This window comes from Haliaeetus leucocephalus, unplaced genomic scaffold (genome assembly GCF_000737465.1).
Source record: "Haliaeetus leucocephalus isolate CR32 unplaced genomic scaffold, Haliaeetus_leucocephalus-4.0 Scaffold170, whole genome shotgun sequence".
Taxonomy (NCBI): Eukaryota; Metazoa; Chordata; class Aves; order Accipitriformes; family Accipitridae; genus Haliaeetus; species Haliaeetus leucocephalus.
Window position 1 is genome coordinate 608,218 of NW_010972606.1, and position 26,940 is coordinate 635,157.

General features: G+C 40.4%; 3 protein-coding genes across 3 annotated transcripts in view; 1 reads left to right on the forward strand and 2 right to left on the reverse strand.

Annotated features, from left to right (window-relative positions):
• MCAT (malonyl CoA:ACP acyltransferase (mitochondrial)) overlaps nt 1-312 on the reverse strand; it is a 3,006-nt gene extending 2,694 nt beyond the window's left edge. The window contains exon 1 of the mRNA XM_010563597.1: nt 205-312. Within this exon, the coding sequence (XP_010561899.1) occupies nt 205-312 (108 nt within the window). The remainder of the gene's footprint in view (nt 1-204) is intronic.
• On the forward strand, nt 144-11,463 carry TSPO (translocator protein (18kDa)). The gene is made up of 4 exons (XM_010563584.1): nt 144-363; nt 6,677-6,877; nt 10,023-10,161; nt 11,062-11,463. Exons 2-4 carry the CDS (start codon nt 6,690-6,692, stop codon nt 11,236-11,238), a joined length of 504 nt encoding a protein of 167 aa, XP_010561886.1. The 5' UTR covers nt 144-363; nt 6,677-6,689; the 3' UTR covers nt 11,239-11,463.
• Nucleotides 11,464-13,618: 2,155 nt separating this feature from the next.
• Nucleotides 13,619-26,940, reverse strand: part of TTLL12 (tubulin tyrosine ligase-like family, member 12) — a 29,643-nt gene continuing 16,321 nt past the window's right edge. Inside the window, exons 7-14 of the mRNA XM_010563585.1 lie at nt 22,055-22,171; nt 21,753-21,947; nt 20,028-20,139; nt 19,034-19,185; nt 18,868-18,949; nt 18,428-18,496; nt 16,084-16,222; nt 13,619-14,140 (exon numbers count right to left, since the gene is read on the reverse strand). Of these exons, the coding sequence (XP_010561887.1) occupies nt 13,989-14,140; nt 16,084-16,222; nt 18,428-18,496; nt 18,868-18,949; nt 19,034-19,185; nt 20,028-20,139; nt 21,753-21,947; nt 22,055-22,171 (1,018 nt within the window). The 3' untranslated portion in view covers nt 13,619-13,988. The remainder of the gene's footprint in view (nt 14,141-16,083; nt 16,223-18,427; nt 18,497-18,867; nt 18,950-19,033; nt 19,186-20,027; nt 20,140-21,752; nt 21,948-22,054; nt 22,172-26,940) is intronic.

Here is a 26,940-nt window from a genome sequence, read left to right on the forward strand (position 1 = left end):
TGCTCCCTCCCGGGCGGGGCGGGGACGGGCCGGGCCGCGGGCGGAGGGGATTTCGCCAGGCAAACACCGGCTGCTTTTCCGTGCCGGTATTTGGCATGGAAGGTGACTTTTTTTTTAAAAAAAAAGGGAAGAAAGCGAGGAAGCAGATGATTAATAATTTTGGGTTTGCGTGAGTTTCGCAGTCGTTCCCAGCTGTCCACGCACGCGGCTTCGCAGCTCTCGGTCGAGCAGGGCGAGCGAAGCGCAGCTACCACGGTCCCGTTCCTCTGGTCTCAGGGGGACCTGCAGTTCTGCCTTCTGCACAGCCCGCATCTACCCTCTGCACTCGTGTGAAGGTTATCTCAGGATGCTGTTTAACTAGAGGTATTTTCTTGCAGTGGCACTGTAATTTGCTTTTAATTGGACATTTCTTCAAGGGCGAAGGAAAGGGCTTGGGTTTTTTTCCTTCTGGATTTCCCAGTAATGCTTATAAATCAGCACAAAACGCACTTTACTAACTTGAGCATTTAATGGCAGGATTTAAAAAAAAAAAAAAGTGAAAGTTGCCATGCCAGAGTTGCAGTTGTGCAACGACTTGGCATCACTGAAGGTTACGAAACAGTGTCAAGCAGTGAGTCAGACTTCACAGAGCAGCTCAGTAAAAGAGATTGTGTTAGTATAACTCGGCAGAAGGAAAATGGATCAAAATAGCAAGAAATTCTGTTGACTTTTTATTCAGGCCGATTCAAAAGGATCACGGTGAGCAGATTTTGCTCACTTTTCTAATCTCTATCCTATGTTGCTTCATAAGATGATTTCCTCCGTTTTTGCCAGTCTCCAGGTAAAATACCTGAAAAAGCCAGTGACCTTCTCAAGGTAGCTGAAATATATAGGCAGTAATATAGGATATATATGACATGTATATGACTATATCACGCTCCATGGCTGCCTCTGCCCATAACTTAAGCAGTAATACATCGTGTGCTAAGCCAAGAGGAGACACTGGGTGGCAAGTTATGAGCTGGGCCATCTGAGGTAGTACCTCAGTGAGAATTCTGAGAGTAACTGCAGCTCACCCTGTGTTTAGCTTGTGTGCTAGAGCTTTTAGGCACCCTTACTACCGGCTGCCCCAGGAGCCCCGACAGCAAGGGACACCCCTTTTGCACTGGGCCACCAGCTTAGAGTTCACCCTACCAGACACCTGTCAAGCCCTGGGAAGAGTCACGCTTGTGACCTACACGTCTGATGCCTTCAGTGGCACAGCCCAGGGCAGACTACGGTTCCTGCAAAGCACCACAGCAGCCCAGGTAGTAACACAAGGGTGTGAGCGCACCTCAGCACTACCATTTTGTCTTTGGTTCGCTGTAAAGGGCACAGACCACTTGTAAAGCACTTGAGGCTTACCACTGGTGATGCCCCATGAATGTCCCACTGCTATTAAAGCATCCCTTGGATGTGGTGCTTCTGGTATGTTTTACTCTGCTCAGAGAATACCTGGCAAGCTGAACAGAGTCAGGCCTGGAAACTAGAAATATCCAAGAGAAACTCCAATTTTTAAAGAATAGATATGGATGGCACTTTCCAAGTGGGTGGACAAACAAGAAGAAAAACCTACAGCAGGATGTTGGGTAGCTGTTTAGAGGGAAGGTAGTCAAAGGAATGTTAGGTCTTTACACTGTGTCCAGGGGATTTTATACAAACACACATAGGGAAAAGTAGAAGAGATTGAGCAGTAAATGGCAATTTATCACCTGGGAAGATTTTGTTCTAGTGTACATTTCAGTTCCCTGTATATAAATCTTCAATAAATATAGATTTATTTGCACAACTTGAGCTCTGCCATTTTAAAAGAAGTGTAACCTAGGCAGTGAGATTTGTTGTCTCTAAACCTGATGAGTATACCTCGCATCCTTAAATAAATACAATTTTTATTTTTAGTTATAAATACATATTATAAGCATATATTATACACTTACTTGTTAGCTATTTATGTAGTATATATAATTTTAAGTTTCTCTTATTACTTGAGATTAGATAACAAAGATAAGACTGCTTTTTTCCTGGTAGCCGTATTCTCTGTCACAGACTGTGATATAACTTTCAGTGTTGTGGTTTCCCAGGAGTTAAAGCCACAACAAACATAAATAGTTTATCAATATAAATTAAGTATGTACCCCTTAATTCTTCAGACAGCTATCTTGGGAAGAAGCCCCAGGAGAAATTTGCATGCTGCCTCTCAGACCTGGGTAGAACCTTATCTGCCCTCAAAAAAATACACTGTAGAGGATGAGAGAGAGAGTATGTTTTAGGGACACCCCGTCAATAGTATGCTCACAGCTTTGTCAGTCTACCCCAAAACAGCGGGGACTAGAAACCCCAAAACCGCGTGGGTGATTTAGCCCTGCTGAGAGATTTTCCTTCATGTTTTTAATGCAATAGCTATAATTTAAGCCCCATGTGATTGGGTAGCCAGCACTAAGTTGCACAAGAAAGGGATTAGTCAGAGGTTTATCAGCACAGGGATACAAGAAAATGCAGTGAAAGTCATTGTCCTTCTTTCTCCTTCCTGCTGACTGAGCTGTCCCTGGCAGTGCCTGGAGAAGGGAAAGGGACCCACCTGCCTTTCCGAGACCTGCTCAAAGCAAAGTAGTTCATTTTTCATCAGGCTGAAGCAAGCCAGCTCCTCTGTCATGATATACCTAGTCCCACCCATAGTGCACCACATCCCTTTCTTTGGGTGTGCAGTGTTTTTCGAGAAATAAGAGAACCCAGAAAGCTTCTGTTTGTTTTTCTGCATGTTACACCACCATAGAGAAACAACCTGCAAAAAGACAGAAGGCCATTAAGCAGCAAGTTGTAGTATTGGGGGGGAGGGGGTTGCCCCTTTATTTCTCCTTTTACTTTATGTAGCTGGAACCAGCTTTGGGCAAGACAGATGTTTTGAATACCTAGAAAAATTATTTTAACGTGTTTGTAAAACAAACTGGCCTGCTGCAGGCCTCAGTGCACTGCTGAAACTGCCTGAAGTCAGACTAGGGCTAACATAAAATGGGCAGGATGATGAAGAAAATGTTGCAGGGGACAGATAAAGAGTGGAAACAGAAATAAACAAGTTAAGTGTGTGTGGGAGGAAAAGATTCCCAACTGTTGTGGTTCTTAGAGGCAGATAATCTGCTGGGCATGCTGCAGATACCATCCACAGGCATCCAGGTTTCTTCAGTATGAAAATCGGGGTGCAAGAATATCATGCAACCAGATCTCACCCTTAAGTGGACCTGGGATATGATTGAGAAAGTAGTAATTATTTCTAGGTTGTGTAATACAGATGCAGCCAGAGGGGCTGTGTTAGCAATTGCAAGCCTGTGCTATGTAAGTTATTACCAAGTAATTTCAGGATTATCAGCTATACACTAAAAGGAAGTCAGGGCTGATAACTGTTTATATACTCTTTAATTGGATTACTTTCAAAAAATGTACCGGGCATTCTATAAACTTCACACAGATCTGGTGCTGCACAGCTAACCAAACACGCTACAGCACTGACCAAATGCACCAAGTCTCCGGTGCATCCTTGCCTTTTACTTACTCTCTCACTAAAGACCTATACCAAGTAACCAGAGGAAGATGGATATGGCTTCTTCAAGAATCAGCTAGTGCTGTTCCCTGAGTTAGCTACTGCTTTTTATGGGAAATTGATACTAGTATTTCATTTTTGGGGAATTAAAATACAGGAACTCCCACTGCTGATGGACAGTTGTGGTCTACTAGGCCAAGCCTACCAGCACATTCTGATCTTGCTGCATTGCTTCATTCCTCTTTCTCCTTGGTACTATGCAAGAGAGAGTATTTTGCCATGCTCAGGAAGTCCTGAGAAATACTATTGGAAAACATAGTATATAATTAGTAGTAATAGTAGTCAGAAGACTGCGACACCAACATTTAATTCAAGCCAGTATGTTCAATCTCTTCACTTCTATTTCTTCCCCTTTCCTGTTCATGTACAGCTTCACTTTGCCTGTGTCTTTAATTTGTGCCTTCCCCATTTCCATTTGCCTGCCTGATTTTCTTTCTCTTGTCACTTAAGAATCCAGTGTTCTTCCTCCAACACGCCAAGGGACAAATGTGGAGCTACGTCATTTATTCACTAATGACTGCAGCAGAGCAGTATTTTTCCAATTTGATAGCATTTAGCACTTTCAGCTTGCAGAATGCTTTCAGACTTTCTTCCCTGGGGGGAAGCTGACAGAACCTCTGACAACGTCCAGTTGCTTAATACCTGCAGGAAGCCACCCTGATATTGTTATGTCCAAATAAAGCGTAAACCCCTTTGGGTCCTTGCTTATCACTTAAAAAAAAAAAAACCCCTAGCATTTGACAGCCACACTGGAGCTGCACAGATGACCAACACTTTACAGCACTTGTAGAGAACTAAGCCTAGTGTTCTCTCTGTAGACAAAGCAAGAGTGACAGGGTTAAGAATTAATGAGATCTTAGTAACTTTAAATTTTTAACTTAACCTTTGGGTTAAGGCAACCAAAAAGAATCATTGCCCTTGGAGCTCTTGTTCCCATTACACCTTGTTGCTCCTGCACGTAGCAACTCCTTCATATCCCAGTAAAAGCAGAGCTTTTCATGCTGTCAATACGGGTGGCAAGCAGTGTATGCTCTGTCAGGAAAGTAAAAATACAGATCTAGGCACAGGAGAACATGTTAACTCCTTTCCTCCATTGAAGATGGTGGCTGGTAAACAGCAAGTAGAATCCATTAGACAGGAAGTATGGCAGCAATGACTACAGCAGTGAGCTATGCAGATTTTCCCCCCTCTTCCTTGTTGTCAGACCTCTACCCAAGACCTAATTGATACTATTCCAGCAGACTAGCACATTGTTCTCCCACTTCTGCTCCCAACCTTAGTTCTGAATTCTTCCCTACTTAGTTTTTCTTTCACTCGTTCATTCTTTTGTTCTTGTTTTTGACTTTGACTGTTGTACCACTTTGCTGCCTTTTTTGTGTGCATTCCTATTTATGCCCTCCCACGACTCTCCCTTAAGGCATGCCCACAGCCCTTGCAGCCTACATGCCCTTTCTTGTTTACTCCTTGTAAACTTTCTAATCCTGCATGCTTTACCAGTCTCTCCATGCTCTCTGTTTTGCCTTCAAAATTCTGCTTGGCTTCTATCACCAAGATTTTTCTTGATCCCATGTAATCTGGCTTGTGGTCCCAGCCACTGAAATCTCTTCATTAAATCTGCATAACTGTATGGGCAGAGCCCTGAGTACAGGGACAAAAAACATAATGCAAGAGAGCTTCCTTGCTGGCCAAGCTTATACCTGTTCTCCAAACAGAAATTCCCTGTACCAGCAGAACTGCGACAATGCAACGTCATCTGTGCGCCATTTCCTATCAGTTCAAGCACATCTGTTACAAGTGGGATTTCCTCTTCCCCACTCCCTGCCTCCTCATCCCAGCAGTCATAACTATAGCAATAAAAACTTTTAAACATAGGCCAAGACAACAGCCACCAAGTCAATAGGACACTTTGACAAGCCTCTGAAATGCTGGTTGCTCTAAAATTTTATTTTCCCTCCTGAGGCTTCCACAGTTGCTCTTTCCCCACTGCTGTACTCTTATGATTCCTTCATGCTGTCTACCCCTCCTGCATAACAGATGAACAGGAATTGGGTGTATTTGCCTACTGTATCTTTGAAAAAATAACGCATTTTGGTTCTGCCCTTTTTTATCATACCTTTAATCTATTTACATTTTAGCAAGCTAAACACAGCTCTTCTGTAGCATTTGGCTTTTGGCTAGAAAATCTGCAATGAAGCTTTTTCCTGCTTACTTGCTTACTTTTTTTACTGCTGCCTGTACTCTAACAAAAGCAGCGCAGCCTACCAGAACAAGGCATTACTTAGTCTCACTTCTGTAGGCAAATTTAATCCAGTACACTTTATGGGCTTGGCAGCTAAGATTGCTGCAACTGATTGATTGAATGCTTCATGAAGAAGCCACAGGTGTACTCCCCATTTATCCACTGAGATGTCCTTCCTTGTTTAGCAAAACATCATTTAAGGACTTAGCTTCTCATTTTCCTCCCTGGTGTTTATTTTCTGAGGCAGCTTCTCAAGTGTCTGCTACTAATTCACATCACTTATTAGCCACTGAGCATCTTCAGCACCCTTTTGAGGCTAAAAATGCAACGCAACATATACAATTATTTTGCTCGAGCACAGGAAAGCACACACTCTTTTCTTACTCTTGACTATGCCATTGCATTGAGTGAATGGGCTTTTTGGTGAATACAGAAATACATGCTTCTTGGTGCAATTTCCCCCCCGCCCCCCAAGTGCAGTTCGTATAATATCAAACTGCTTTATTCCTCTGGCATACTTATGGGTGAGGGTATTTATGTAGGTAAAATTCAGTAATCTTAGTGCACAAAGCTGAGAGGGAAGTAACACCTCACTTCCCCACCTCCCCCCAGTGTAAATGCTAGGCTCCTTTATGGGGGTGAGTATTGTCCAGTGAACCTGGTACAAGATCCATTTATTTCAGCTGCAGTCTTTCTCAGTGACAAGACTAGGCTGTGGATCAGATCCTACTCATGTAGATTTAAAAAATGTGCTAAAAATGGAAAAGTTTTGTAGTTGCATTTTAAAATTGCTCTACCAATCAACATGTTTGGGTTTGTTTCAGATTCACTGTCTCAATGGAAGTGGTACCAGCCTGGGTCCCAGCAGTGGGTTTCACACTCCTGCCCCATGCAGGAGGATTTTTAGGAAGCAAGGTAACCAAAAAGGAAATCCCAGTGTGGTATGAATCTCTACAGAAGCCATCCTGGTGTCCACCTAACTGGGTGTTTGCTCCTGTTTGGGGAACTCTCTATACATCTATGGGGTATGTTTTTCACATTGTATTAAAGCACTTATCTGATCTCAAAGTTGCTTATTGTATTGCTGGGCTGTGTGTTTGTAAGAAACTGTCAAGCTGCCTGTTTAACAGGTAAAAACACGTTTTGGGAGTTGTGTGTGGGTTTGATAGGACATTTTGTATGCACAAGTATCCACATCAAAAGTAGGAGTTTGAAAAGCTGCCATTAATTTCCTTTCCTCATTCATTCTGAGGGGAAGACCTTCCAAGCTGGCAGCGATGGAGCAAGGCAGTACTAGGATTTCTTCTATGTATGTCCTTCAGTAGCTTTAGGAAAATAAAAGGGGAGGGGGGGCAGGGGAAAGAATTTGGATAGAACCATTCTAACAGAATTCAATTAAAAGAAACCAAAATCAAAACATACATGTCCTTTCAAATAAATCTGCCAGGCTGTTAAACTGTAAATGTTTGAAGCCATCTACTGTCTCCTTACTTAACTAGTTTAAAATATGTGACAGCACAGCTATTACTGTCAAATGAACAAGGAATCACAAGGCCAAATACCATTCCCACAGGAACCTTAAAGGTTTAATAATACTCTATTTTGCCAGCTGTTACTTTTAATAAGATGTAGCAAAAATACTTATAAAGGTAGGTTGTCTCAGGAGATGGTCTGGGCAATTTCGATACTCCTCACAGACTGCTCTAGAAGCTGTCCACCCAACATTACGTCCTTTTATGTTAACTCCAGTGAGCTGTGCCACAGAGGAGAGGGAGCACTCTGCTCCTAGAGCCTCAACAGAGGTCAGTGCAGCCCCCAAGCAGGACCTGATGCTTTGTGTCTCTTCTGCACTTGGTCATTAAGAACTAGCTACATACCAGGATTCAGCACGATTTTTTCCTAGCTATCAAATACACATTGTTGCTAAGTGATTTGTATCTAGCACTGGCTTAACTACATAAAGTTTCAAAGAGACCAAATCTTTTCCAAGTTAACATTACATAGTCATCCTGCAGGTTATCTTAAATACTACACCACCTGTTGCAAAATACAGCAATGATGCAATATCTGAAACTATCTGAATGTTAAACTGGCTCTCACACATTCTCTCATTTTGGTTTCTTTCTCTTTCCAGAAAAGCTTTGTAATTTTTATAGCCTCATGTACTGTCCCTCCTTTCCCATCAGTATTCTATTTCTCCTCTTAGAGGGTACTTCTAAAAATTGGTCTCTACTCATATATTCCAAGAGTTAGCATTTGAATCAGATCAGTACTGTCCTGTGAATAAAAAAGTTCCTTCTATCAAAGAGATGAGACCCGAGTGGCTTTCCCATAGAAAGGCTTCCTTCAAGCTGACTGCACAATTTTAACTCTGTTTCTGGATTCCTCATCATAAACCTGGATATAAAGTTAATATTTAAAAAATCCCAGTTGTGACAGCTTATCACTTACTTTGATAATATCAGAATCAGTATATTCTGAGGTGGATGGTCCTGGTTATGTACTATACATCTAGCTCAGTGAAAAGATCATATTTATTACCAGGCCTTTTCTTCTGTAATCCATCATGTGCACGCATTCCTGGAATGATCAAGACATCTCATTCCTTTAGAATCTCTTGAATATATTAAAATCAAGAAATAACTAAAAGGAAGATTTAATAAGCTTACATGTCTTTCTTGACATTTAGCTTCCTAGCAGATTTGTACATCATGATTTTGGTCTGAAGTCAAAGTTAGATGTACAAACAACTGTAAGTCCACACTGTGGCTCTGTAAATCACTTAGGAACAGATTTGGGTCCTGATGCCTTTTACAAAGATAAACTGTTAAGTTTCTAATGCTTACCTTGTCCCTCCTTTCTTTTTTTTTTTAATACTCTCTGCAATCAAACTGCCAAGATAAAGCTGTATTGTTCAGTCCTTATGAAAGTAATGGCCAAGAAGCAAGCTTGGGTCACTAACTGGGTTAAAGAGGAAAAACAAAACCCTTCCTGTATGATCCACAAATGAAGATAAACTCCTTGCAATTACTCCTCTGGATGTTTGTCTGCTCCTAAAAAAAAAAAACCACAAGTTGCTCTGCCAGCAGAAACACGTATAAGCCCCCTGCTGTTCAGTACGGTGCACAGTCCAGCTGACTTTCCTACCAGGATGGAATCAGTCAGTACTCAGTTACTAATTCTGAAACAAAGGTATAATTCCAAATGTTGGCATTTTATCCAGGGGATTCTACTGTAGTCACTTGGAATGGCTGTGCAGTCATCTGGACTGAAATCTAGCTAATGTCTAAAGGGAAAGTCAAACAAGAGCAAAAGAAATAGTCTCAGGTGATGAATGCTCTCCATTCTAATCAGGCTCCCTCAGTACAAGAATAAACCTTACATTAGTAAATCTCCCAAATCCTGAGAATTCCTGTCTTTAGCAGCTTACATTCTGGGATCCTTCCAGTGAACTGTTCTTCTGTGGCATTAAGAAAGTCTGTTCAAAACCTTCAAAATATTTTTGGAGTGTCTTTCAGTAGCCAGGATCCTGCAGACAGGAAGGGTGCTGGATCCTCCTTGTGGCTAATTCTTTCCACAGAACTCCTAAAATCTTTGTTGTCCCCATCTTCATCCCCTTCCTTCTGAAAACTGACTAAAGGGTTCCTCCTGCTCTATCACCATCCATCCCCATACTCACCTATGCTTTGGGATGACACTCAATTGCTACTTCTCCTGTATTCATTTCATCCAGTTAAAAAGTTATTGGGTTGTGGGTTTGGTTTTGTGGTTGTTTTTTTTTTTTTTCCTTAATTTATTTTTAAAGCACCATCTCCCAGTACCAAGATTAAGAGTTTCTTTACTATTAGAGACTTACCTCTTACCCTTTCACCTTAGACCTGCTTCCATCTCAACATGGCATTCTTTTTTAAGACTGAAATGCAGTAGGTCATCTGCTCCTCTGCACCTGGAAGTGAGAACTCTGGCAGGATAGGGAATTTTTGTCTGCATATTGCTATCCGCAGCAGGTGATCAACCCCATGCCATCAGTTACTCTGCCAAGTAATGCCTGGATATCTACTCTTCCAAATGAATCTAGACCCTAGCACTGAAGTAATTTCATTTGATCAAGAATGTGTGGTTGCTTTCTAACCATTGTACTGAATAACACCTTCCATTTGCTTTCTCCAGATTTGGCTCCTACCTGGTATGGAAGGAATTGGGGGGCTTCAGTGAAGAGTCGGTGGTTCCTCTGGGTCTGTATGCAGGGCAGCTGGCATTAAACTGGGCATGGACTCCAGTATTTTTTGGAGCTCACAAAATGGGATGGGTAAGTGGAAAAGTAAGTTTCTTAATCATAGGCTTCTGCTGTCATTTGCAAGATGCTAAGATGAAAGTTTTATGTCGTAATCTTTTCTCCCTGAAAATGAGCCTGAGCACAAAATATGGCTTGCAGAAGTTTTCTAAAATTCTCTTTAATGCATGCTGGCAGCCACCTGAGAGAATTTACATATCTTGCAACATCCTTAAATGTTTAGATTTCAAGAAGCTCTTTCTGCTACCCTTTGATAAGAGCTCCGTGTGACTAGAAAATATAATCGTTTATGCCTTACTAAAATTCCTAGGTATCTGGCAAACAGCAGTGATAAGCAGCTTATCATAACATTACTCAGGTAATCAGCACCCATTTTAGACTAATTTTCTGCAGTCTGAAGAGAAACAGCTTGCCTTAAAACTAAGAATCAATAATAATAAAAAAAAATATATTTGCCTGGTTCTCTAAATATACATGCAATGCTGTAATAGTGGAAGGCTTTGCAATCCATCTTTGATTCATTCACACCGCATCTCTTCAGGCAGCATCTATGACATGAAAAGACTGGGTAAGTTTACTTAGCTAAGTGACTTGCTCAAAGTCACACTGGGTTTGTAGTCTAACATAACACTTCCTGCTGCCAAAAAAGAGGGTATGGGTGAGAGGGGTTTTATTCTCACTCTCTTGCTCCCAGCTGCAATGCCCTTTCTTGTGGCTGTTGTATCATTTTATGAGTTGAATTGACACATAACTCAGCAGATAACTTTTTTTTTGCTGGCTCATTTTCTGAGAAGGAATTAACTCACAGAGGGATCCAACAAGTGCCAGAGCTAAGTGGAAAGAGCCACACAAAGACTATCTAGTCAAGAAAATGCAACAAATAAAAACAACACTAACCACCTTCCTGTGTTTCAGGGGTTGGTGACTCTTCTGCTCACAACTGGTATGGCAACAGCTACAACTGCTTCCTGGTATAACATCAACAAAACAGCAGCTTATTTGATGGTTCCTTATTTAGCTTGGCTAACCATGGCTTCTGCACTTAATTACCGTATCTGGAAGGACAATCACAACAAGAAACAATCTGAATAAAGTTTTCAGCCAAAAAGATATTTTTTTTTCCCCAGAAGAATTTTCTAAATAAAGTTATGGCCTTATTTTATTTTTAGCTGAACTACTTATACCGTTAGTTGCTAATTACAAGTTGATAAAGCAGTACTTCTTTAAAACAAATATGCCTTTACTAGGCAAGTCACAAAGGGGTGTATGCCTGACTGGGTTTTATAGCAAACTGAAAGATAGTGCTGATTGAAAAGTACTAGTTTTCTATATTACAGCATTATATTTTATATGACAACAGCAATTTAACGCTTGCCAAAAATAAGCATGAACTTCAACTTCATTATGTTCAGAGAAAGAAATCCAGTCATGTATTAACACAGCTCCCAGAAAGCTGCTCCTAACAGTGACAGGCATGATTGCGGCCTGAATCTTTCATGTTTACCACTAGACACAGGGCTTTAGTACTATGATGTGCCCCACTACAGCTGCCAGATACTTATCTTCTGGTCATTGTACTCTGGAAATGTTTAAGACAACATCTTTTTCACAATTTGTGCCTTCCTACTTTGAAGAACTGTACAATCTAGTGTCAGCTAAATGCATTAAACTACATGTAAACTTATTAACCTTGTCCCTCTATTTTTAAAATGTTCTGAGCAGAAAAATACTGAAGGCAGCAGGATGTTATAGCCTCAAAGATAGCCCCTTCATCTCTTCTCACCATTGCAATGGGCAAGACAAAACAGGAAATTCAGAGCACCTGGACAGAAACTGAGAGGACCCAAATATTCAGCAACCCCCTGCACACACCTCTGAGGCACCACCAGCAGCACTGGCCAAACAGCACTAACATACTCTACCTGGACCCTCAGTGTGATGCCAGTTTACCACTAGACCTTGACAGCAGAGCCAGCAGCCAGGCCACGGGTGGGTCTGTTGCCCAGCGGGGCAGTAGATACACCATGGCTACTAGTGTCTCCTACCTGCACCTTCTCGCTTTAGCTGCTTAGAAATAGAAACCAGGGTTTCTCCTCTTCAGGGTTATGGTAGCTGATGTAGTAAGATCTGGGATGCTTGGTTCAACCAGTTGCTTCCCGTAAGATAAAACCATCTCTTTTGTCTAAGAGCACAACAGCAGACTATTTTTGCTCACAGCTTATGGTCCCACTGCACAAATCCTACTACTTTTTTTGAAGTCATTATTCTGGTTTGCTAAGTGTGACATCACTTTTCCCTTTATGATGAGGGAAACCTTCCCCTTTACTCTAGATCCACAGGCATTTTGTTACATGTTTTCAGGTACTCTGAAGGCAGAAAGTGCCTTTTGCTCTCCTACAAGTCACAAATACATCCACTGAGCAGCACTGCATGTCCCCTTATGTCCAGTCTTGAGCACCCGTTACTATATTCTGTAGAGACAAACTTTCCCTGCATCAGAAGAAGTCACACCATCTATGTTAAGCACTTCACCATGTTTCTTTAATCAGATTTAAGCAAGGAGTCCAAAAGAGTTCTGACTCCTGAGGAGACTGATACAGCTGTCAGCACCACTTCTGGCTGTGCAAACCAGCTCTCCCTTCTGCCCCACCTGTGCAGTGACTGAATTTTCATAAGACACAGATGGTTTATTTCTCCAGCCTATGTCCTAGTCAGTGGGAAGAAGTAGGTTTCTGCAGACCAGCCTGATATAGTCTAAAATATCCCTATGCCTTCCCAATTATGAGAGATAATTTTGCATATTTGCAAAGCTTGAAGCAAGGTTTAGAACACTTACAGAATTTTGTAAGTGTACTTCGCTCTCAAACAGATCCTGATTGCTGCAACTAGCTTAAAAAAATACTACCCACATAATGTATACTTCATGACAGACAGCAGAATTTTTGCAACTTGTACATGCATACAAAGCAACATAAATAGAGCCTAAAATTGCTAAGTTTCAGCCAGTTACCCTGATGTGAGAAGGGACAAGAGATTAGGAATAAGAAATTTCAAACTGACACCCCACTCTCAAATACCTCTATCTTAAGCCCTAAACTTTGAAGTCCAAAGATTGTTTGGGCTTCTGGCAGAGTTTCCCAGATCCTTTTCATTCCTTCAGGCTGCTCCTGCTTTCCTGTGCTGCGCTAGACATTGCATCCTTCTCAATTCCTGCCTGACCACTTCTGAAAAACTCTAGTTTCTTTAAGGGGCAGGCTAAGGATGACAGCCAGCAGTAGAGGGTTCCTAAATGTTGTGGGTTTTGTTTGCCTTTTTTTAAACAAGAAAAATGAGAAGAGCCACCAAATCGTTACTCTCACTACCCTAGTAGTTCATTGCACTGAAATACCATATTATTTTCCCATCAGACATTTTAGATCTTTGAATAAGAGGGAAAGATTAAGAAAGAGATATACAAACTCCAATATGATTCAGTAAATTATAGTTTTAATGTTGACATGAGGAACTTGTGCAATGTTTCCCAGCAAGCAAGCAATCAGGCTACCTGAAAAACAAGTCAATTGCTCCAGTTACTGTCCTATTTTGAGGTCTCCCATATTCAATAAACAAGACATTTGGTCAACACAAACTGATGATTTATAGAACTAAGCAAGACAAGGAAAATGCAGACAAAATGATTATCAATACAGTATATAGTATATGCATATTCTTCTGATATGAATTTTTTTTTCCTGGGTTACCAGTATAGGAAAATAGTTGCATCAGCAGCTCATAGAACTGAAATATAAATCTTGCTGTTAAGCATATCTGGGAAGGAAATAATAGAGTCAAGCCTCCTGTGGCTAGACAATGCATGTCACATGGCAGCTGTCCGTTTCATCCAGAAACAGGGTGCTGAAGACATCATTAAAAAAGGTAGGGTGGTATTTGCAGGCTCTATCACAGTCAGGATTAAAGTTCACCTCCAGGATCTGAGGCTGCATAATTCTTTTCCCTGTAAAGGAGAACACAAACATTGCCTCTTAATACAAGGCTCTATAGAGATCCTGAATCACTACCTGTCTTCAAGCCAGAGATTATAGAAAATGACTGGAAAAAGCCATCTTATGACCCAAGCTGGCAAGCCAGTACAGTGTTTTTATTTCAGTGGGTTTGGTTTTTTTGGAGGGACAGAGGTCTGTTCTACCATCATTATCCAGAAGACAATTATCCAACAGATTCTGTAATCACAGTGCTAATTCAATGACTCATTTAGAAGGAGAATTTGCTGTAATTCAATAGGATCTCCCCAATACAGCTGTCTTGCTTGACAGTCTGAAACATCTTCCAGAAAACTCTGCTTCTCCTTTCACTTTTCAGCACAAACCTTCCTTTCTTAAAGCTCTTGGATATCTACCTTTCTAGTTCTAGCAGTCCTGTTCCTTTATTCTCCAGACACTCCCACCTGCCACTTCATCTCACTCCTAGAAGGAAGTCAGGAGGTTTAATTTTCTCTTAAAACTTAATCAGTACAGTTCAGAGTCAAATGCATTCTGTGCAAACAGAAACCAAGGAATTTATTTCCTTTCTGGTGTTGAGATTGTAAGTGAGGGTACAGGCTTCTGATGCATAGTTAAACCATACTCTGCTCTGCACAGAAGCAACTAATCTGTTTGTCCACAGGCTGCCTACAGCATCACAGCTGTGACTTTCGTACCCACACCCACATCTTCAAAAGCCTAGGCACCCATGCAGCTCATGTTCAGCCGGGGCTGTAACATGAGGCTGGTCCTTTTACTGCAATAGTCTTCCTCAAGCTACTAATATTAGTGAGTTGCTTTGCCTCTCCCATTCAAGACAACTCTGGGACAGGTGAAAGAGCATTCAACATGGATGTAAGCACACCCAAATTCAAACCCTTGCTCCACCTGATCTGAACAGTAAAGGCTCAATTCTACACCTCCTGTTTCCCAATCATTTCCCTCCATCAAAGTTATTCAATATTTACAGAATCAGCCACTGCAGCAGGGGGCTAGGGGCACCCACCCAACATATACAACATCTAATCACTCCTCCAGCAAACGTGGGCACAGGCAATTAATTTCTCCTGTGTTCCAGGGACCACAATGGCACAAGAGTACACTCAGTTCTGTTTAATACTCCCCTGGCAGTCCTTTTTGGTTTGGTGCCTCTGCTGCATTTCTACCTACAAGAGACACGTGTCTGGGTTGGGCATGCTTACAGAACATTTTTGAGCCTCCTGGTGAGATAATAAAGAATTCACCCTGTTTGGCAAATTTTGTTACCAGTCCTCCACAACTGGCTGGAAGAAAGGCTCCAGGTAGTTAGCCATGCTGTGGCACTAACATGAAGCACCCTCACCTATGTGTTCTTGCAGAGACTTGGCAACAACTGAGTGACAGTCCTGAGGACATCAACAGCACTGAAGTGATGAATGTGGTCCCTTCCCTGCTTTAGTAAGTAACTGTGCATTGAAGACACTGGTCCAAGCCTGGAAGCCACAGATAGTAAGGTGTCTCTTTAAGGCTTTAATAGAGAGACAGGTATTTCAGACATTCTCTCACCATAAATGGTAAAGAAAACTTGCTGCTGTCAGAGTGACTAGACTGCTGTACAGTTGGGTTTTTTTAATGCTTGTGGTGGTCTGCATTTTTGTTTGTTTGTTTTTAAAACAGAGAACAGCAGCAGCAGGGACACAAGAGAAGCAAGGACTCAGTCAAGCACAGTTAACAGCTCCCCCATCATTCCTGTTAACCAGCATGGCAGATGCTAACCCCACAGATCTGCAACTCCAGATATGCTTTGATGTCAGTGGAAGGCAAAGAGCACACAGCTCACACTGCTTGAAAAACAGTAAGAGTTCAGACAGAAGAAATAAATTTCTGAAAATGTCCACAAATATAAAGAATTCAACATTCAAAGAAATGAGCTTCTCACCATCTCTGCTGGTGTCCCATTTAAGCATCAAGTCAACGGCATATATTGCTCTTGATGACGGATAGTCGCAGATGCCAAGAGGTGCAGGTTTAGCTGAAGCAACTTGGAACAATTCAGCAAATGCCTTAAAAATATTTGCCTAGTAAGAGAAAAAGGTCTCTGAATGAGAAGTGAGGTTCCATAAAAGCAATAAACGTATTTTTAATCACTTCACTCATACAGCTTTTTAAAGAGTTTGTATAAATTACACTAGCCAACTGATGAAACTCTGCACAGTATCAGCTTCAAAATGCACATTGATACCTAAAGACAACACAGTGACAGTGCCGAGTACCCAGCAATATCCATGGACTTCTTCTGGGGACCAAATCAGTACTACAGAAATCCTGAAAATAGGGCATTTAATATTAGAATTAACCCCCTTCTCAGGCATTATGTAGAGTATTGCACTTATGTGTAGAGGAAAGGGAAAAGAAAATCCAGGTGAGTTCTGTGAACGCCAGCAGTACAACTGTGAAGTTCTAACTCTTCCCTGCCTATTAAGTTGTATTTTGCTTTGTTTTGTGTTGTTCTGCAATGAAAAATCTTCTACCCACTTAACACCCCTCTAAAAAGGGTAGTGGGGACATGGAGATTTTAAGAACATACTATGTTTGTATTTTGAGAAACAGTCAGATATCCAGTGTGAAAGTGAAATAGAAAGAACATACAGGTGTGAATTTTAGCATTGAGTTTATAATGCAGTGAACCATTTGTTCTGCAAATGAAAAGATGGTGTAATACTTCCTATTCTGCACACAGTACTACTTTGGGTAACCTACAGCACATATTTTGACATCTCTCTTTTCACTCCTTGTAGTCTCTTCCAGACTATTTTAAACCTAATGCTGCAAAACCTGTCATACTCTGAGAATCACTGATTGGATATGAGGTTCTACTTAAAACTGATGTAAATTAATTTATGGAAATCAACCCACAGTTGGGTAATTTATTCACTTTTGAAAACATATGCACGTATAAATATTCAGCTACCGTTCATTCTGCATCTTCTAGCTCCTGATAAATACAGAAGAGCGCAACAATTAAGTTTTTTGCATGTTTCTGAACCACATCTTCACATTCAGCTTTTTCTTTCAAGCATGAACTACAGGCAAAAAAAAGTAAAAATCAATAAGGTGGCCCTCATCTGCCTTCCTGCATATTTTATGGAACTATAGTATTTGGAGCTGTTTCCTTGTGAAAAGTCATCAATGCAATGACCAGGGACAGGGCTCTGGCCAGCTCGCTAACACAGAGAAGCTGGGTCAGCAGCTGGAAATTCTGCATTGCAGACTCAAAGGCAAACAGGGTTTCTAACTTACTAGCTCAGAGATACTACGTTGGTGGAGGAGGGCTCTTTAGGAAAAGAGAGAAGACCAGCCTAACTTGTTTTCTTTTAAATATGCCACAGTATACAAATGCAGCCTCTGCACCATCCAATCTGGCAGCATAACACTTCAAGCATATTACACCTGGAGCAGGGGCAGTCCTTATTTCTATAAGCCACCTGGGCACAGCTGTGCACATCCTTGTATTGTGAGTGAGCTCCAGTGCACTGCACAGCAAGCTAACCTGAAAGTGTACAAGGAGATCTTTAGACTGACAGCTCTGCTTAAAAAAGATAAATCAAAACCTGTGATGCCATTCCACTGAGATTACTATATACTGTAATCTCCTATTTACTTTAGTTTCCTACTTGTTCTGACACCTCCTTATCTTGTGAAGCCATTTGGAACAAAGGAAGCAAGAGCCTGAATATCTCAGTGGTTCAGCTTTTCAGAATCAGAGTTAATATTCTGCTGAAGAGTAGTGAAGGCTTTGAAAACAACTTTTCCACAGTCATATGAGCAACACCTGTAGTGATTAGCACACTTTATATTCTGGATTTCCCTGCCTTTTTGCATGAAATACCAAATCTTTCACAACCATGGGCTTAGATTATTGGCAACCTTCTGCAAAAAAGATGGAACTCGCAAGAAAAAAGATCCTGGTCCCAGGATCCTGAGAGTAGTCAGGACTGGCTTTATTACTAAGTCAAATATAAAGCATTCTCATAGCATAATCATGAAATAAAATTCTCAAATGCTAGCAACAAAATGTTTGAGGAGGAATTACGCTAAGTTAAGAAATGCTTCTAAAGTAAAGGTTAATGTTTGACGCCCTTTGTGGAACTGATACACACGAAGTATGTCCTATAAGAAAAAAACCCAAACAACCCAACACGTTTGGAAAAGCTAGTTTGCCGAGTAAAAAAAAAAAAAAGATACATTAACATTTACATGAGAAAGATAAATTGCTGACTTACTTGTACTGTTGCCCAAGGATATTCAGGATATTGTTTTTCAAACAGAGGAATAAATTCTTCACAGTGTACCTAAAACAGTTTAGCAACATCAAAGACTGTTTTGGTTGGGAATGACTGAGCAATCAGATGACAAGAGAATGGAACATGAAATATTTTTTGCCAGTCATACAAACCCAGGTAGAGAACTGGGGCATTAGACAGTTCCTGAACACCTTCCTTGTTACAGCATTTCTTGTTATAAAAGATCACACTAAAGTCTTCGACAATGATTAGCTGCCATTTTAATCATTTTTTTACTGGTCTCTATCAGTGTGGGTTATATTCAGGATGTAGGTTTGTATCATCTTACATAATCATGTATGATTAGGGGGGAAGAGGGGAAAGAGTCTAGGAAAATATTTGACAGAAAGGTGAGGGAGTGTTTTGGACTGTTTGCTTACCTGTTTTAATGTTACACCGGGAGCATAATTCATGACTGTGAAATGCTTCTCGTAGTCATCCAAGTCATCAAGTGAAAATGCCCTAAAGAATAAAACAACTCCTTAGTTTCCAAGTTACCAGATATAATTCTAAGCCACTCTACACTAACGAGGGGAACGTAATTACCGATTTGAAAAGCGCAGCCAAAATACATCATAGATATACAGCTTGAGTGGTTTTACGGACCGCAGCAATACAACATAACGGATGTCAAATTTAACCATCCCCACATCTTCTCGGTGAAACAAGACTGGATTCTCAATATATTTGCACACTACCTACAACAAAGCAAAAACACTCACAGTAAATATAATTCAACTGAAATGAAAACAAAGTGTCAATGGATCTCGATGATTTAAGGTATCCTTGCATGCATTTCAGTTTTTCTTCAGAAATGTGCACAAATACGCAATGTTGTTATGCAAATAGGTACCTTTTATCAAATTCTGACATCTGGGTGGGGAAAGTGGGAAGCCAGAATGTACTCATTAAAAAAAAAAAAAAAATCACAAAATTAATTTTATTTATAATTTTGGTGACATTGTTGTTTAGAACTAGAAATGTGAAGCAATTCTTTGTGCATTTCTGCATTCCAGAAAATATATGCAGTCCACATATCAACAGAAATAAAGCTGAAGTGACACTGAGGTATGACCGCATATTGCACACTCCCTATAAAAGAGCTCCATGATTCATTTATTGTTGGCAAAGACAGCACTTTGTGCCACTGAGCAGAGCTGTGGATCAGCAATAACGATCAACCAGGGGACAGAAGCAATAATGTTCCAAAATTTATGACCAGCGCTAACTATAGCTAATGTGTGTTCATCTGCCAGTCTGAGGATTAGCGTTAAAGCAGCACCACACTGGAGTATTCATTACTGTCAGGGCAAGTTTTATTTTTTAAGTAAGAAAACACCAGGCTCTGAGTTCATCACTGCAACAAACAGAGACTGATTTGAATCTGAATCAATTCTGAATGATTGAAACCGTACGCTTCTGGGCAGCGTATGAATTTTGAAGAAAATTAATTTCCTTCTTTGTATTTTTAGACGTCCTTTTATGAAGCAGTATTTTCATCTCTCCCCTTTAAATCACATTCAAAACCATGCTCTCTAACCTTTGGGCTGCTTTCCCTATGCCTGATGATATTGTTAAGACTGTTGGTGATGTGGGTATCCAGACTTCTGGCCAAGTTCCACGGTTTGCATATCCAGTGGTTGTCTTCTCCTCTGAGAGAGAGAGGGAGGGAGGGAGGGAGAGAAGCCAACACCTGTAAGTATCCACCTCATTCATCTGTCTGAACATCCACTTGAACTGATCTATGTACTCCCCTGAATAAATACTTTATAAACTTGTGGGCTACAGTGCAAGAAGTAAGGACTTTTGACTGACGGCTGGGAGTGGCAGGCCTTAGGCGTAAAGGGGAGAAAAGGCAGTGCTAGCTTTCACTGATCTTTTCAGTTAGGGCCTAGCATGCTCTCACTGTTTATTTTTTTCTTCTGCATCTGACTCCTTCAAAAGGGGAAAACAACCCATCAACAGGACAGCATCATCAGGAACATGCACAAGTCATGGTGTGGAAATCATTCTGCCAGGAGCCTGAGAACATTCTGGCAGGGTATCGTGCAATTTTCCAAGTTGATTCCCTAATAACACCTCCAAATCATTCACATTAAATGAAACCATAACTCATCCCCTTGGGAAGAAATCACACAATATCTCAATGGTTCATTTTGCAACAAAATGAAAGCACACCAACATCTTCTCACTTTTTAGTACCTAGTCACCTCAAGGGGCAAATTCTTTGAACTATCCTTGAGGACAATAGGCAAAATGCTGGTCTTTCAACGTATCTTTCTGATTAAGGGCAGGGTGACTCTTGATGCCTTCCTTCCCTCGATCTATTAAAGCATCCTCAGAAAATTCTTGAGCTTCAAGACAGACAGCATAAACTGAGCTGAAGTTAGCCATGTTAACTTAAGAGGGTCTGTTATTTATTTGAAAATTCCTATCCCTTCCTTTCCACTCCCTACATACATATTGCATTCACTGTCAATCCTTGATATTAAAAAGGAATTAAAACACCACACGCTAGGGATACATGAATGAGCACTCTCTCCTGGTCATGCCAGTCAATAACAGAATGTGTAGAGCAAAGAACAGCCAAATGAAACTCCTGGCAGGTGGCACCATAAGCAAGCATCACCAAAGAAGCAACCTTTCAATCAGAATACTCCATGCTGGGCATAAGAAGCTATTCCACTAGCAGTATGCAATGCTCGCTCTCTCACCAAACGAAAATCTTAGTTTCCATCCACTCTGAGGCAGCTGCAGCAGTAGAAAGAGTGTGGATTTAAAACCCTAAAACTCCAGAACTGCTTTAGGCTAACACTAAAACTCAATTTTACTTTCACAATCTTACAGAACCCAAGTACATTAACTCTAAACATCTTCCACTCTGGTTTAAGTGCAAGAACAACTGCTACTGGTCCCCTGGAAAAAAAAACCCAAAACATTTGTTGCAAACGCATTTTGATCCTTTGTATATCTATTAAATATAAGAGGTAAGATCTTGACTAGACAAAAAGCAACAGCCTTCAAATCTGTATTCAAATGATGGTGAAGTTTCTGTGTTTCAAAATGCATTGCTTAACTATTCTTACATTAAAGAAAATACCTAAAAAGCTCACACTTTCCAGGCAAAATTCACTTGAACATAAGCACAGCAAGAGCAAACTCATGGTAGCGTAACAGCTGTCAAGCCCAAAACGAAGGCTACTGGTCTTTGAGGAATGTGGAATCAAGAAAGCACAAAACATAAGGAAGTAGAAACACAAGCCACCTTCTGTCACGTTGCTGAAAGTAGCTGATGAACTGAGGCAATTCTGTTTGGAGGTTAAAAGTACGAGGCAACCATCTTGGCCCATCTGGTCCTCCAGCTCGTCTAGAAATGGATGCCAGGCAGTCTTTGACAGTCAGAAGGTTCTCACATGGGAATTGATTCAGCATTACCTCAGGCCTTTCCTCACTTAGCTTCCTACAAAATAGATAAGTTGTTGGGTGAAGGAGGAAGGTTGGGAAGGCCATTGGGAACAGTTTTTATAGCAAATAAAGAATTTGTATTATCAGGGGAACAATTGCAACCTATAATCTTTGAAGTGTGAGAAGTTGTAGAGGATGTCTGCTTTTCCCTCGTTGTCTGTGAATACAAAACGGGGATGTGTCAGGTTGTTGAGGACTTGCTGAATGTCTGTGAAAACCCTAGAAGAAGAAAAAGGCATATGAAGAAAAATGTCAGTTTGGTTTCTGAAACTGGTCAACTCCTGCTTGAACAGAAAAAAGTTTTAAGCTTGGTTTTCTACAAGCATTATGCTTTACGAATACACACCATCTGTGACTATCTCTTCTTAATCCACAGAAACATTTTAAATCGAAATGGGACAGATTAAAAATACTGTATTTTGAGACAGAAATCTCAAAGATAGTTTAGCTCCTACAACTAAACAAAAATAGCAATTCAGAAGACAATGACTAAGTCCCTGAGAGAGAAGCAGTAACATGAATTCACTATTCTACATGAGAAATCCCTGAATGAGAGACCTTGTAAACGCCTTCATTGCTGGAAGAGCTCTAAAAATCAACCTGCTGTCATCCATGAGAAATTAATAGGAAATCTTGTCAGTTTAACTCGGTAGCTTCAGAAGACTATTTTCATTTGTTCAGAATTTCACATACATAGAGACATTTCCAAACAATCAAAACATATGAAAGTATGTACGTCACATATGCACAGGAAGTATACACAACTTTGAGGTTTAATACAAACCCCCACCCAGCCCCATTAAAAAACCACACCAAAACCCAACCCAAACCTGATACACATTACAGAATGTAACAAAGAATGAGGCAAGATGTGACATATCTTCGGAAATTCCCCTCTCAAATAAAACCAGTGACTTGGCTATCTGACACGCTAAAATAAGCAGATAGCAATATAGGTTATTTTGATGATTTTACAGCTTGAAGTGAGGTCACTTAATTAGGAATTCAGCATGATGACTCAAAAAGCAAGACTGACATAGAAAACAGTTCTCATGGTAAGGGGACATTTAAACAGACTAAGCAACAGCTAATTTTTTCCACGAGAAACCACTATATTCTTCCTCCTCTCCAGACCTATTCTTATCAGTTGTGTAACTTTCCTCTCCTCCTCTGCTACTAACCAATTGGAAGATATATTCCCCTGAGAGAGACTTCTCTGAAATGATGAACTGTAAAAATAGCCCAGTCACAGAGGGAAATATATTCTTTAAAAAGAAAAGGATGCAAGATGTTTTGCATAACTCCACATGTGACATACGGTGGTTATACTATTTATGCTGGACTCTAAGACTAAGAGAGGCGACTTCACTGTAGATGAAGAGTCAGCCTAGCATCCCTGTTGAAAGAAGTCACTGATCTTTCCCCATTGTTGCAACAGACCACAGTATCTTCATACAACCCCACTAGCATTTCTTTCTGCAACATGTGGCTTCACCTTGTAAGTCTGCACATTAGGGGAAAGTACAATACCAAATTTGATGTAGTGGATCCAGTACAAGTTCTGCCAAACCCATTTCATATAGAAGTGTTGTGGTTTGGAGCAACTTTTAGTCCTTGCTGAAGCAAAAGGAAATCAAAGTGGTGACCTGAAGATAAAAGGCCTTATAATGCTGTAGCAAAGTCTTGAAGCATCCGACATCACACAAATATGCATGTAGGAACACATGTAGCACAAATACTAGAGTAAGTTGCTCATACAGTCCCAGATCAGGCACTTACACCCTACAATACAAGTTATTATTCCACAAAGACACTAGTCCTGCGTAAACCTAGCTAATAGGTCTTAGTAGCAAGAGCACCATCACATCTACACATTGGATCTATACTGGTTATTAAATCCACTCAATAAATGGGAGCAGCAATAGTTTTGGTTTGGTTTTTTTTTTTTTTCATTCTTGTGATTAAGCCCCTTTAGCATGGTATGGAAATATTTTGCCAACATATTGCACAATTTTTTCATGGCAGAGTGCTGGAATGCTGGCTTTCAGGATTCCTGGCTTCTGCTCCAGAATACGTGAGCAGTATCTGGTTTCCAGCTCAGGAAAAAGGGCAAAAGTAACATAGTCAAGTGTAGAGTTTGGTACACTCATTCTGAAAAACAATGTGGTTGGATAAAACTTGCATAATGTTACATATTTAGAGTACAGCTACAGTTATAGTTGGGCTAAAGCTGTACAACCACTTGGTTAGTTATCTGCAAAAACAGTCCAGTTACAGTTGCTTTCCCCAGGACAGAAGTGAAACCTTGGTTCAAAATTAGTGTTACGCTAGAGCTATGAAGAGTCACAGATAGGACTCCTTTGCATATGAACTACCAGAGACCTTGCATGCACTTACAGGTAAAGTTCAAAAAAAAAAAGGTTTTTACTGAAATTGGTAGAAGTAACTCAGTAGGGGATCTCTGAGAGTCATAAGAGTAAGGTTTCCCTCCCCTCCAGTTGCAGTTACAGCAAATACCTTTGAAATCTCTGGTTCATCAACTGATGGTTCTCACAACAGTTCTTCCAACTGGGGTAACAATGAGGCTGAACTATAATCTAAGGTGTTAAAACGGATTAATCAGTGCTTAAGGCCAAACAAAAACATAACCCTTGTGGCAAACTCCCTTACTCCAGTCAGAAAGAGGCAATGATATTAAAAATGCTGCTGTAACAAAGGCCTGAGGCCAAGGCATTTGGCCTTACACAGCATGGAAGAACACCTGGAGAGCCTAGCAGCATCTGGTAACTCCAATAAATCTTATTCCACACCATTCCCTAGACATCATTTAATCAGTCAGAGGTTCCCTCCCCTCCACCCCCTTTTTATTCCATATTTCCAAATAAATAATTTAGTAATAAACTCCCACTGCTGGCTGGGCACCAGCTACTTTTCTTAGCTGAAGAGCAGGATTATTCTTTACACAAATCAGGCATTCAACTGAGAGATGGGTCACCTCCTCTTGCACATCCAAAAATCCATTTCCCCTAGTGTTAATTCACTTAAATACTCTACATAAGCTCTACACCACACAGAAATACAAGTAGTGACTTGCATTCACTTACTCCGAACAGCAGGCTTAAAGAAAGATTCTGGTACTCTTTTTCCCCCAGTTAAGTACTAAAAACTAAGAAACCCCTTCCTAACAAAGGAATACTTCTCTTTCAAAAATTTCCCACTACAACACTGAGCTGCCTTTATAGATGTACCGAAGATAGTGGTATCTTCTATAACATATAGATATCAAAGACTATTAGACCTTTTTTTTTTTTTCTAGTCGCTTACAGCTATAGACAAGATTTCACAGAGCTCCTACTCACATTAACAATAAAAAGCTTACTTTCTTAATGCTGAAGTCTTGCTAAGAAATTAATGTGCCAGAGCACTCTGGATTATGTATTTTAAGACTTGCTTATAGAAAACACAAAAATGCAGCACAAAAGAAACAGGGGGGCTCAATCTTATCTTTGCTAAGTGCAGGAAGACCACTGAAATAAGCTGATGGAAGTTAAGATTAGAGGGGAAATAAGGCCATTCTACTTGTTCCAAGTTTAAGTTACTCCATCCATTCTACACACAATCCTTTTACTATAAAAATCTTGGGACAGTCAAAGGTTCAGGGAAGGCAGATGATTTAATTTCAAGAATGAAGATTTCATAGAAACACTATATAAAATTAATGTATTTCACTGCCAACATCTATCACTGAGTTTAGCAGTCAGATTCCCTTAGGTACTTTAGTATATCCAGTATTAATGCATACATTTGAAAAAAAATCAGACCTCTGCACTGAAGAACACAAACTATAACGGCAGGCACCTTACAACTACTGGGCAATTCCTTTGTCATTATCTGAGGAGCACATAGGATCTTCTATGGTATTCCCTTGTGTTTAGTTAAATAAGTTGGTACATATTCCAATGTCTACTCTGATAATACACATCCACATATGTACATAAAAATACAGACAGATAAGAAATGCACCAAGTCCTGTTCTGGGTTTCACAGATGACAGAACTTCTACACTGCAATACTGTGGTATTAGCCAACCAATTTTGGACCTTTCATTCCAATATCAATGACACGCTGAACTAATGAAGTCAGCTAACTATACTTCCTGAATGATTTTTTTTTTTTTTTTTTAAATCTTGTCATACAGAATTCCTAGTAGGGATGCTATAAAGTCTTGGATTAAAGAAGATATTATTCAGTGGAATTGTGCAAATTGTGCAAATAAGATAAAACATGTTAGATGTTACTTAATTTACTCAAAGCATTTAAACCTAAGAAGCAGTTATGAGAATCAACTCCCAAAGCACAGAGCTGACAAAAATCGGTCAAAACAGAGTTGCTGTCTCATAACAGCTCTTTGGGCATCTTTAAAAAATGACTGATGTAGCTGAAGAGAAGCATGAAAGAGAAGATCAAGAGAAAAAGAGATAATCAAGCTCAACACAAACTAGAATGTCTTTTCATATGAATTTTGTCTTTGAAACATTTAGTTCTTTTATCCACCTTTTTTTCAAGCCAGCAATCAGCACAGCTGGATAGAACAATCTCCCTAGGGCAGCAGTTACTATTAATGCTACAAGACCTACTTGAACCTATAATTTTGCTATATCAAACTACATGTACTTGCTTGCCTGCTTCTCAGGATTCAGGTTAAACATTGATTTCATCTTCTCTTTATCTTAGCTCTACTTGGAAACAAGATGACCAAGAATGTCTCAGGTTCTAAACTTTGCAACCTCATACATTTAATTTCTTCTGAATCCCCTAAACCAGTGGCAATACCCAAGGCAGAGCATACACGTTAACAGGCTACATCTACTCAGCTTCACACATTCCCATCTGCCTGTCAATGGTGGCAGCCTTAAAACCTTTAAAGCTTTGAAAGAGGCCGAGAGCACTGGAAGACTGCAGCTCTCACTAAGTCATCTGGATTCTGA

Excerpts from the sequence above, each read along its gene's own strand:
- TSPO (XM_010563584.1), top strand. The coding sequence starts at position 6,690 with ATGGAAGTGGTACCAGCCTGGGTCCCAGCAGTGGGTTTCACACTCCTG. Across the intron at positions 6,878-10,022 it reads ACTCTCTATACATCTATGGG|ATTTGGCTCCTACCTGGTAT; the intron begins GTATGTTTTTCA and ends TGCTTTCTCCAG. Across the intron at positions 10,162-11,061 it reads GAGCTCACAAAATGGGATGG|GGGTTGGTGACTCTTCTGCT; the intron begins GTAAGTGGAAAA and ends CCTGTGTTTCAG.